The 13256-nt window shown below is 43.1% G+C and overlaps 1 protein-coding gene across 1 annotated transcript; it reads left to right on the plus strand.

The window, feature by feature from the left end:
- The first annotated feature begins 8667 nt into the window (after positions 1–8667).
- On the plus strand, positions 8668–12861 carry LOC132841224 (butyrophilin-like protein 1). The gene is made up of 5 exons (XM_060863502.1): positions 8668–8676; positions 9283–9305; positions 9693–9753; positions 10117–10434; positions 12409–12861. Exons 3-5 carry the CDS (start codon positions 9729–9731, stop codon positions 12447–12449), a joined length of 384 nt encoding a protein of 127 aa, XP_060719485.1. The 5' UTR covers positions 8668–8676; positions 9283–9305; positions 9693–9728; the 3' UTR covers positions 12450–12861.
- Positions 12862–13256: the final 395 nt, after the last annotated feature.

Raw genomic sequence — 13256 nt, forward strand, 5'->3', positions numbered from 1 at the left:
GAGAAAAAGCTGAAGGTTTTATAACAAACAGTCATTAGTGAACACAATCTGATCTACTGAAGCTAATAATCAGAGACTGACTCATTATCAGTTTAAACTGAAACAATCAGAGACATTTTTACCTCAGATTTTTTAACTAAAAATAGTTAAAATTGTAGCTGAACATCTTTGAAAGCACAGAGTGAAGATTGTTTATCAGCTGTTCTGACTGTAAATCATAAGTTTTTCTCATTGTATTTTATCTAACATTACATTTCTCTCTGTTGTTTTACATGATACTTCTCACAGTGGTGGTAAGTAAATAACTCGACTTCACACTAATAGTAAAAGCTGATATTTTTTAAACTTCTCACATATATTACATTTTAATCCAGGAATCAAATAGAAACATCCATCCATCCATCTCCATCCATCTTCTACCGCTTATCCGGGGCCGGGTCGCGGGGGCAGCAGTCTGAGCAGGGACACCCAGACTTCCCTCTCCCCAGACACTTCCTCCAGCTCCTCCGGAGGAATACCGAGGCGTTCCCAGGCCAGCCGAGAGACATAGTCCCTCCAGCGTGTCCTAGGTCTTCCCCGGGGCCTCCTCCCGGTTGGACATGCCCGGAACACCTCCCCAGGGAGGCGTCCAGGAGGCATCCGGAACAGATGCCCGAGCCACCTCAGCTGACTCCTCTCGATGTGGAGGAGCAGCGGCTCTACTCTGAGCTCCTCCCGAGTGACCGAGCTCCTCACCCTATCTCTAAGGGAGCGCCCAGCCACCCTGCGGAGGAAACTCATTTCGGCCGCCTGTATCCGGGATCTTGTCCTTTCGGTCATGACCCAAAGCTCATGACCATAGGTAAGGGTAGGAACGTAGATCGACTGGTAAATAGAGAGCTTCGCCTTGCGGCTCAGCTCTTTCTTCACCACAACAGACCGGTATATCGACCGCATCACTGCAGAAGATACACCGATCCGCCTGTCGATCTCCCGCTCCATCCTTCCCTCACTCGTGAACAAGACCCCAAGATACTTAAACTCCTCCACTTGAGGCAGGAGCTTTCCACCAACCCGAAGGGGACAAGCCACCCTTTTCCGGCTGAGAACCATGGCCTCGGACTTGGAGGTGCTGATTCTCATCCCTGCCGCTTCACACTCGGCTGCAAACCGTCCCAGTGCACGCTGAAGGTCCTGATTTGAAGAAGCCAACAGGACAACATCATCTGCAAAAAGCAGAGACGAAATCCCGTGGTCCCCAAACCGGACTCCCTCCGGCCCCTGACTGCGCCTAGAAATCCTGTCCATATAAATAATGAACAGGACCGGTGACAAAGGGCAGCCCTGCCGGAGTCCAACATGCACCGGGAACAAGTCTGACTTACTGCCGGCAATGCGAACCAAACTCCTGCTCCGGTCATATAGGGACCGAATAGCCCTTAGCAGAGGGCCCCGGACCCCATACTCCCAGAGCACCCCCCACAGATCACCACGAGGGACACAGTCGAATGCCTTCTCCAGATCCACAAAGCACATGTGGACTGGTTGGGCAAACTCCCATGAACCCTCCAGCAACCTGGTGAGGGTATAGAGATGGTCCAGTGTTCCACGACCGGGACGAAACCCACATTGTTCCTCCTGAATCCGAGGTTCGACTATCGGCCGAATTCTCCTCTCCAGTACCCTGGCATAGACTTTTCCGGGGAGGCTGAGGAGTGTGATCCCCCTGTAGTTGGAACACACCCTCCGGTCCCCCTTCTTAAACAGAGGGACCACCACCCCAGTCTGCCAGTCCAGAGGCACTGTCCCCAGCCGCCACGCGATGTTGCAGAGGCGTGTCAACCAAGACAGCCCCACAACATCCAGAGACTTGAGGTACTCAGGGCGGATCTCATCCACCCCCGGTGCCTTGCCACTGAGGAGCTTCTCAACCACCTCAGTGACCTCAGCTTGGGGGATCGATGAGTCCTCAACTGAGCCCTCTGCCTCTGCTTCCTCAGTGGAAGACATGTCGGTGGGGTTGAGGAGATCCTCGAAGTACTCCTTCCACCGTCCGAGAATGTCCCCAGTCGAAGTCAGCAGATTCCCACTCTCACTGTAAACAGTGTGAGCAGGGCACTGCTTCCCCTTCCTGAGGCGCCGGACGGTTTGCCAGAATTTCTTCGAGGCCAACCTATAGTCCTTCTCCATGGCCTCACCGAACTCTTCCCAGACCCGAGTTTTTGCCTCTGCAACCACCCGGGCTGAAGCTCGCTTGGCCCTCCGGTACCTATCAGCTGCCTCCGGAGTCCCCCGAGCCAACCAGGCTCGATAGGACTCCTTCTTCAGCTTGACGGCATCCCTTACTTCCGGTGTCCACCACCGGGTTCGGGGATTGCCGCCACGACAGGCACCAGAGACCTTACGGCCACAGCTCCGCGCGGCCGCGTCGACAATGGAGGTGGAGAACATGGTCCACTCAGACTCAACGTCTCCAACCTCCCTCGGGATCTGGTTGAAGCTCTGCCGGAGGTGGGAGTTGAAGATCTCTCTGACCGGAGACTCTGCCAAACGTTCCCAGCGGACCCTCACAGTACGTTTGGGTCTGCCAAGTCTGTCCAACTTCCTCCCCGGCCATCGGATCCAACTCACCACCAGGTGGTGATCAGTTGACAGCTCCGCCCCTCTCTTTACCCGAGTGTCCAAGACATACGGCCGGAGGTCAGATGAAACAACCACAAAGTCGATCATCGACCTCCGACCTAGGGTGTCCTGATGCCATGTGTACTGATGGACACCCTTATGCTTGAACATGGTGTTCATTATGGACAAACTGTGACTAGCACAGAAGTCCAATAACAGAACACCACTCGGGTTCAGGTCGGGGGGGCCGTTCCTCCCAATCACGCCCCTCCAGGTGTCACTGTCGCTGCCCACGTGAGCGTTGAAGTCCCCCAGTAGAATGACGGAGTCCCCGGTCGGAGCACTTTCCAGCACCCCTCCCAGAGACTCCAAGAAGGTCGGGTACTCTACACTGCCATTTGGCCCGTAAGCACAAATAACAGTGAGAGACCTCTCCCCGACCCGAAGGCGTAGGGAAACGACCCTCTCGTTCACCGGGGTGAACTCCAACACATGGCTGCTGAGCTGGGGGGCTATGAGCAAGCCCACACCAGCCCGCCGCCTCTCACCGCGGGCAACTCCAGAGTAGTAGAGAGCCCAGCCTCTCTCAAGGAGTTGGGTTCCAGAGCCCAAGCCGTGCGTGGAGGTGAGCCCAACTATATCTAGTCGGTATCTCTCGACCTCTCGCACCAGCTCAGGCTCCTTCCCCCCCAGCGAGGTGACATTCCATGTCCCTAGAGCCAGATTCCGTGTCCGGGGATTGGGTCGCCGAGGCTCCCGCCTTCGACTGCCACCCAATCCACATTGCACCAGCCCCTTACGGTTTCTCCTGCAGGTGGTGGGCCCACAGGAGATCGGCCCCACGTCACTCTTTCGGGCTGTGCCCGGCCGGGCCCCATGGGGTAAGACCCGGCCACCAGGCGCTCGCATGCGAGCCCCAACCCCGGGCCTGGCTCCAGGGTGGGGCCCCGGTTGCGCCATACCGGGCGACGTCACGGACCTTGTTTTATTGTTCTTCATAAAGGGCTCTTGAAATAGAATAGAAACATAAAATATGTAATAGATATAAAAGGTTTACACACCTCTGTTGAAATGGCAGGTTTTTGTTGTGTAATACATGAAAAGATGAAAAATTATATCAGAAACTTTTACACTTTCATAGTGAAATTGCAACTTGTATATTAAAGATATTTTAGAGTAAAAAAAAATAAAAATGTACAATAACCCAGTTGTATAAGTTCACACCCCCCTAAATTTATACTTATTTGAAGCACCTTTAGATTTTATCACATCATTCAATCTTTATTAAGAGTTATAACAAGAGAGTTGTTATCAGTTTAACTCATCGTGACTCAGCAATATTTTGCCTTTCTTCCTTGTAAAAGCATTCTGACTCTGTCATATTGTCTGGGCATCTCCTGTGCACAGCCCTCTTCAGGTCACCCCACAGATTTTAGATTGGATTTGGATCTGGACTCTGACTGGGCCATTCCTAAACCTTGTGCTTGTTTTAATGAAGTCATTCCTTTGTTGATTTGTGTTTGTGCTTCGGGTCGTCGTCCTGCTGAAAGGTGAAATTCCTCTTCATCTTAGGTGTTTTAGCAGAAGCCTTAAAGGTTTTTCACCAAAACTGACTGGTATTTGGAGCTATTCATTATTACCTCCAGTCTGATTAAAGCCCCAGTTCCAGCTGAAGAAAAGCAGCTCCAAAGAATGATGCTGCCACCTCCATGCTTTACTGTGGGGATGGAGATCTTCTGGTGATGTGGTTTCTTTGTGCCAAACATATCTTTTGCTTTTATGGCCAAAAGGTTCAACTTCAGTCTCATCAGACCATAAAACATTATTCCACATAGTTTTGGGAGATTGGATTTATTTTGTTGCTAACTTTAGCCAGGCTTGGATTTTTTTATTTTTTTGCATAAAACAGACTTCCATCTTGTCACTCTAACCTGTAGTTCAGACATATGAAGAATCTTATATTGTGCTTCTTGACAGCCTCCCGTTTTCCGATGGGCTTCTGAATAATATTAGAGGGTTTAGAGTTTGTTGATTTTTGTCTTTCCAGTGTTCCATGGTATATTCTATGTCTTGAAATTTGTTTGTACCCCTCTCCTAATTGATATTTCTCAACAATGAAATCCTGTACCTGTTTTGTCAGCTCTTTGCAGCCCCATGGCTTTTCCAGTTACTAAAATGAACAATCCTACAGGAACAGCTGTACTTTATTTGGTGTCCATCAGTCACTTTAATTAACAGCAGGTATCTTCTAGTGAGTATTTAACAAGAGTTTGAACGTGATTGGTCGAAGTTTGAACACCGCAACATTAACAATTAGAAAAGGGTGTGCAAACTTCTGCAACAGGGTTGATGTACATTTATATTAAAGAGAGAAAAACAGAAGGAGATCACGCATCTTCTCTAATCTACTGCGACATGTCACATGCTGTCGTAACCAGTATATAGACGAGGCAGCAGTAAAGAACATCATTCTGTTATCTGTTCAGGTTTTACATTGATAAATGTCTGTGTTTATAATTAAAGGATGTGAGAATCTGATATTCTGTATATTCCTTTATCTACTACAATAGCACAGAGATATATTACAAAATATTTCACTATATATTTAAAATACACAGGGGGAAATGTACAAATACTGACATGCTGTATATTGGTAAAGACATGCAGAGATCAGAAAATAGGATTTTCCAATAAATCACAAGATATTTCTCTTCCTTTAGGGGAACTAGCGGTATATTAGCACAATGCTACATGATACAGATTTACTGTGTGTGATGACTGATTGTTGTCTAGTTTTCCTCTTTTTTATTAAGACACACATCAGCTGTGTTTTAACCAGAGTAACAGTTACTTTCCACATTTTCACATGGAACAATTCACATTTGTAATCATGCATAAAATCTTCACACTGTTTTATTTACTTTCACAGCTTAAACTGAGTCGTGAGTATAAACCCCTTTTCTGTGCTAGTGATGTCTTGATGCTGCATGAATAATATATTTATTGTTCAGATGAAATAGATTAGACTGTGCTGTGTGTTCAGAGTGCAATAGCACATAGATATCTGAGCATCATGAGCATAGTGTAGTGAACACAACAGACTGTGATCTCTAACAGAACATTCATCATGCTGGTGTCTAGTTTGTCATTTAGTGTTGTACAGACACAGAAATCTGACCTACACACTGATACTGAGAGAGAAAAAGCTGAAGGTTTTATAACAGTCATTAGTGAACACAATCTGATCTACTGAAGCTAATAATCAGAGACTGACTCATTATCAGTTTAAACTGAAACAATCAGAGACATTTTTACATCAGAGAGGAAATTAAATTACATATCAAACACATCCAGTAGAAACTGGTGATTATAGCAATAAGAACCAAATCCACACAAACCCCAGGTAATATTGGTCTGTTAGTTTGTTCTGTAGATTAATGAGCAAAGAAACTCCAATATTTTCTACACAATGAATAAACATAAACCTCAGTGAAAGTCTGTAGGGATCTGAGACACAGAACAAAAATCCACCAGCATGACCTCAGAGTCTTTATCCAATAGACAGATAAACACACAGATAAAGTTCAAGAGCAAAGGAGCAGATTCCAGTTTGTTAAAAAGTAGATGATGGACAGATGAGACAAAGACTAAGCTGTAGCAGAGTGATGAAAAGAGGAAAGTGTGAAGTGAAAAGAAAACTGTTCATGATCCAAATCAAAGCAGCACTTCTGTGAAACATGGAGACATGGACATTTATGGAAGACAGTAGAACTTGTCTTTATTTTTCCCTGATAGATAGAAATGGGGTTAAAATATGGTGATGTTCAGCATTTTCACTTCATATGGAGTGTTTTATTCAGCAGCTGATCACAGGTCTGTGTTACTGCACTGAGTAAAAACACCTCATGAAGTCTTTCATTATTTAATATAAACTATCTGTTATATTTTATTAAAATAGTTAAAATTGTATCTGAACATCTTTGAAAGCACAGAGTGAAGATTGTTTATCAGCTGTTCTGACTGTAAATCATAAGTTTTTCTCATTGTATTTTATCTAACATTACATTTCTCTCTGTTGTTTTACATGATACTTCTCACAGAGGAGGTAAGTAAATAACTCGACTTCACACTAATAGTAAAAGCTGATATTTTATAAACTTATCACATATATTACATTTTAATCCAGGAATCAAATAGAAACATAAAGATGATTTTCAGACCATGTTTATATGAAGGAGACAGATTATGAGGAATACACCTCCTAATGTTTAGGTCAGATCAGAAGTCTACATCCGCTCTTGAGCCAGAGTTTGCAGAGAGACAACAGAAATAACCACACGGACAGAATAATAGTTAAGAATGTGAATTCTCCTTTTATCTTTAAATTGTTCTATTCCACTTGGAAATTGTACAATAGTTGACAGCGTCAATATGCCATTTACAGCAAACAAACTCTTAAATGATCTTATTAATTGTAATGAAGAGTCAGGGGCAGGTGGATTTAAATCCATGTGCAAACAAATTCACATCACAAATCCAACAACAATAATTCAGACATTAATACAATAATACAAATCTTTTTTTTTCTCCGGCCTGTAATACCAATTTAGACCCCAGTTCCGTAGCACTCATAGCCCTTGTTTATTTAAATCCTATCTATTCTAATTCCTAAACTAGTCCAGTTTACAAGCACTTCTTTTGACCTCGTTCTCCTTCCTTTATCACATAACTTGTACATTCACATTTAATACTTATGTCACAGTAACAAATCCAACACCCTTTACATCATTATTTTCAAGACACCTCCAGAAAATAAAAGAAAGATAGAAAGGAAATCAACAACAGCACAACCAGAATCAGGCAAGAACAGTTCATAACAGTAACCTGAAGTGAAAAGCTCAGTGAAACACACTGAATCAATATTTCTTCCGATTTAATAACCTTAGTGTAAATTTACTGAAAATGACCAGAAACCTAATTTAGTTTGGTATCCTCCGTACTGCTGTTTCTGTGTTTCACTTATAGAGCGTGTGATAAAATTTTAATTCTAAAAATATAATTCTCGTTGGTTTTGCAACAATATCCAGCAGAAATGAACATGTGTGATCTACCACTACAACGTTGTATAAATTATTCAGATTCAGAGGAACTCAGGTTGGTTTGTCACTTTGGAGCTGAAATCACAATTAACTTCCACTCAACAACTTCAACATCTCAAAAAAAAAAAAATTAATCTCCATAAGTTTCTTTTAAATACACCAAATGTTTTCAGTGTTTGTAGACAGAATAATTGTCATCAGTCGCTCTGCGTAACAATCACACCATGTTTTGAAAAAGCACTGAAGAGTCGACTCGGCCTGGCGTTTAGTGTCTTTAAGCTAACGGTAGTAAGTCGTGTTAATGCACACGGCATAAAGACAACCTGACTGAACTGAGAACAGAAGTCCTTCACTTCATTTCTAAAACTCCCTTCATAGGAGAGAGGGATTTGGGAGTGAAAGAGAGAAAAACAGAAGGAGATCACGCATCTTCTCTAATCTACTGCGACATGTCACATGCTGTCGTAACCAGTATATAGACGAGGCAGCAGTAAAGAACATCATTCTGTTATCTGTTCAGGTTTTACATTGATAAATGTCTGTGTTTATAATTAAAGGAAGTGAGAATCTGATATTCTGTATATTCCTTTATCTACTACAATAGCACAGAGATATATTACAAAATATTTCACTATATATTTAAAATACACAGGGGGAAATGTACAAATTCTGACATACTGTATATTGGTAAAGACATGCAGAGATCAGGAAATAGGTTTTTCCAATAAATCACAAGATATTTCTCTTCCTTAAGGGGAACTAGCGGTATATTAGCACAATGCTACATGATACAGATTTACTGTGTGTGATGACTGATTGTTGTCTAGTTTTCCTCTTTTTTATTAAGACACACATCAGCTGTGTTTTAACCAGAGTAACAGTTACTTTCCACATTTTCACATGGAACAATTCACATTTGTAACCATGCATAAAATCTTCACACTGTTTTATTTACTTTCACAGCTTGAACAGATTCGTGAGTATAAACCCCTTTTCTGTGCTAGTGATGTCTTGATGCTGCATGAATAATATATTTATTGTTCAGATGAAATAGATTAGACTGTGCTGTGTGTTCAGAGTGCAATAGCACATAGATATCTGAGCATCATGAGCATAGTGTAGTGAACACAACAGACTGTGATCTCTAACAGAACATTCATCATGCTGGTGTCTAGTTTGTCATTTAGTGTTGTACAGACACACAAATCTGACCTACACACTGATACTGAGAGAGAAAAGGCTGAAGGTTTTTGTTTGAATGTGATTTGATAACAATAACTCTCTATTAAAGTTACTGATCCTGGCTAACATTACTGTAGTGAACAGAACTACAGAGAGATGTGAGTTAGAGAGTCACACTTGATAATGCTGCATGAAAGAGATTCGAACAGAATGGAAGTAAGTCATCTGGGGAATTTGTTTCTTACTGCATTAATACTGAAAGATCCTGAAGAGCAGAAAGAGAAGAGAAACAATACAGTACAGGATCAAAACAGACTTTTTAGGAATGTTTACAGCTAATACTGCATTTTTAATAATCTTAATAAACTTATTGTGCTTTTTTTCCCACATTCTCCTTTAGATGAAGACATCTGGGTTGGACAGGTGAGTAAACTGGCATGAGAACATGACTTCATTGTGATACTGTGTGACGTCACCACAGCAGAAATGAGCCCAAACATCTTGATTCTCATGGAGATGATTTTTTTCTCTTTCCTGTAAGGTTCAGTTTAGTGTTTAATGATTGTGTTCTTCAGCTGGCTGCATTCAAACTCAGTGTGTTACTGAATACAATATCAGTTTAAATCAACCTCAACCAGCTCAGTGTGTACTGTTAGTAATATTACACACACACACACACACACACACACACACACACACACACACACAGTGATCTGAACAGAGAAACACTTCATGTTTATTTAACACTTTATTTACATACAGTATGAAGTCATGTATAAAACCTTCACACTGTTTTATTCACTTCTTCAGAGAGACAGAAAATGGACAGAAGATGAGAGAAAGAAAATGGAGAAATCTGTTCTACTGACTGGTGAGTATGGAAGGAGGTACAAAAGTAAACACACCTGTTCATCTTTACAGCCTGAAGTGTTTAATAACAAGATCTTCAGTAAGCCTGTATTCTGAAATTCTTAAGATTCTCACATTCTCCATTCAAGATATTATTTACATTATTTACAATTTTTTTATTATTATAGAGTAAGTTTATTTTATGGACCAGTAAAATCTCAGATATAAACTAAAGTTAGGTGTATATAATGTTATAATGACTAACAGTTTAAAATATATCATTAATAATTAAAAAGCAAGAAAAGAATTTATCAATATAATTTGAAATAATATTGTAATTATAACAATGATGTAATTGTGTGTGTGTGTGTGTTTTCCCACACAGATAAGTTTAAACTCATTGCTCCCAGTGGAGAGTGGTATAATCCCTCTGCTGTCACTCTCTCATGTCGTCTGTCTCCTGAAATCAGTGCTGTTGACTTGGAGATCCGGTGGTTTAAGGAGACAGACTGTGTTTGTGTTTATAAGAACAGTAAGGTGACAGAGGGGAGAGGTTATGAGGGCAGAGTGAGTCTGTTCACTCAGGAGCTGGAGAGAGGAAACGTCTCCTTACAGCTGAGAAACTGTACAGAGTCAGATGATGGATATTACCTCTGTCAGGTCACTGATGGAGACAGAACAGAAGAGATTACAGTATATATGAGTAAGTGTTCCTGATCTCCACACTGTATAAACTCCACATCATCATCTGTGCTTCTCATCTCAGTACATAAACACACTCAGTATTCAGTGTGAGATTCAGTATACAGGCTGCTAATGTGGAGTGAAGATCATCTGAGTTGAATTAACAGTAACTCTATTTTTCACTCTTCTACACACCTGCACAAGGGCTTAAAAGCAGCAGCTTGTACAAATATGAAGTAACTAGGGATTTATTTATCTAACTTTATTTATCTATTAATCAGAGATTTACTGAATATCAGTTTAAACTAAGACAATCAAAGACAGTTTTACATCAGAGAGGAAATTAAATAACACACTAAATGTGACATTTAAATTATTACAGTTTCTGTATATCCAGTAGATCAGACTACATCACTGCCAAATACAGCACAGAGAACCAAACTACACACATTTAGGTTAAAGGTAGAGGAATAAAACACAGTCTGGCTGATGATTAAGACTTTTGGTGTAAGTATATCTGTCTAGTGGCTAATGTGAGATGTATAACAGTCCAGAGAACACAGATTAGCTCGTCATGTAGTCAGCTTAGCTCCTGCTAACATGCTGTGTATGTATTTCTGTAAGTCTGTAAATTCAGAGTGGAGACTAATATCAGGAGTTACAGGTTGTAGTGTTGGACTTTTCCAACATGATTTGTTTTAAAACTAACACAGTAAGGTACAGACCTGGAGAACACAAACTGTATTGTCCTTGTAACTGTGTTAATAACATGAAATGAGAAACTGAACGACTCCCACTACAATGTAGACTCTCATCTTTCATTAGTCGTGTTTACACACAAAGATGTTTACCAGTATGAATGAATTCAGCCACACTGCAGATTCCTAATGAACTGTTTCTGTGTGTCTTAAAATGGACTCTTTTCATTTATATACATGTTACATGTGATCTGATCCAAATCTATCTTGGTGCTCAGAGCTCTAGGTTAGTGCTTCTGAATGATTAAAACATTTATCACTATATTTTAAAATAGAAAGTATTAAAGGCAGGGTCTCCGATTTTTGAAAGCCAATGTTGAAATCACCAAAACAAACACGCCCCTAACCCAAATGGGTCACACCCCTGTATTGATAGCTCCGCCCACACATACATACGTAACCCAGGTAAGTAATGGAAAGAAATGTGTCTTTATCATAGCTGAAGGGAAAAACAATACGATTGCAGATAAACAAACAAGTAAAAATGACACACAAGCATAATCATGCAAAGGACGGCATATATTAGCAGAGGTGGGTAGTAACGAATTGCATTTACTTCGTTACATTTACTTGAGTACATTTTTTTGGGTAACTACTTTTTGAGTATAATTAAAGATGCGTACTTTTACTCAAGTAGATTTTTAGTGGAAAAACTTTACTTTTACTTTGCTACAATCGGCGGCGTTCCTCCGTTACACAAATGGTAATAAATAATAATTAGTTTATATGACAAGTCTCGCGAGACGTTGGAGAGGCTGCTTCACGAGAGTATGCGGTGCATCTCCCGCTGAAGTTTAGCGCATCTTTAGTTGGAAGATGATGGCTGAAGCAGAGGAAGACGTTTGGGCTTTATCAAAGGCAGATCACTCGTGGCCTCAAATTAATTCTATTGTCAGGACTCTGCCTGGACTTTGGCCATGATCTTTCGGGAGCCGCGCCTTGAGGGGGGGGGGGGGGGGGGGGGTTGTTTCAGGACTCTGCCTGGACTTTGGCCATGTGCCTTTTGTTTATGTTTCATGTTCACGTGTCTGCCCCGCCCTTGTCTTTTCTGCCCGCCTCTGCACACCTGTCCCTTGTGTATAATGATTATTTGTATTATTTAATTGAGCCGCGTTGCTTCGTGCAGCGCAGAATCCTATTGTCTCCTGTTATTGTCTCCTGTCGTCGTCATGTCTGGTTATGTCTGTGTCCTGTTTCGTGTTTCTTTAATTTATTAAATCCCCGTTTCTGTTAAGCTGTCCTGCGTTTGGGTCCGTTTTTATCCCGCGTTCGCTGACAGAAGGATTCCGCCAGACCAGGACCCAGCAGGACAGCTTCAGCCTGGACCGGCCGCTTGGGAGCATTTATTATTTTTTTTTATTGGATTTTTTTTTCCCTGGACTTTGCGGGTTTTGGTGACATCGGTCCGCATTTTTTCGGTGGGGGACGCCGCTCCGCTCCACTTCCTGGTTGCGGGCCGTGTCACCAGCCCGAGTTTTGTTTTGTTTTTTCGGTGTCCTCTGACATCGCCCCGCATCTGTCCGGTGGGGGGCGTCGCTTCACATCCGGTTTCCGTGGAGGACGCCGCCCCGCTTCCTGTCCGCGGGGGGTGTTGCAGGCCTGTGTTTTGCCCACTGGAGTTTTTTTCTGTTCTGTGGAGGTTTTGTTTTTTCCCTGCCCTCCCTCCCCTTTTCCTGGTTCTGAGAGGTGGGTCTGGCCGTGGTGCGTCGGGGGTTGTGTTCGGCCCTCCTGTTCGGCTGTGGACGTCGCTCGGCCCTCCTGTTCGGCTGTGGACGTCGCTCGGCCCTCCTGTTCGGCTGTGGACGTCGCTCGGCCCTCCTGTTCGGCTGTGGACGTCGCTCGGCCCTCCTGTTCGGCTGTGGACGTCGCTCGGCCCTCCTGTTCGGCTGTGGACGTCGCTCGGCCCTCCTGTTCGGCTGTGGACGTCGCTCGGCCCTCCTGTTCGGCTGTGGACGTCGCTCGGCCCTCCTGTTCGGCTGTGGACGTCGCTCGGCCCTCCTGTTCGGCTGTGGACGTCGCTCGGCCACTCTTGCTCCCCCCACCTGCCTCGCCGTGTGCCTTGCTCCCCCCACCTGCCTCGCCA

The sequence above is a fragment of the Tachysurus vachellii genome, chromosome 26 (assembly GCF_030014155.1).
Source record: "Tachysurus vachellii isolate PV-2020 chromosome 26, HZAU_Pvac_v1, whole genome shotgun sequence".
Classification (NCBI taxonomy): domain Eukaryota; kingdom Metazoa; phylum Chordata; class Actinopteri; order Siluriformes; family Bagridae; genus Tachysurus; species Tachysurus vachellii.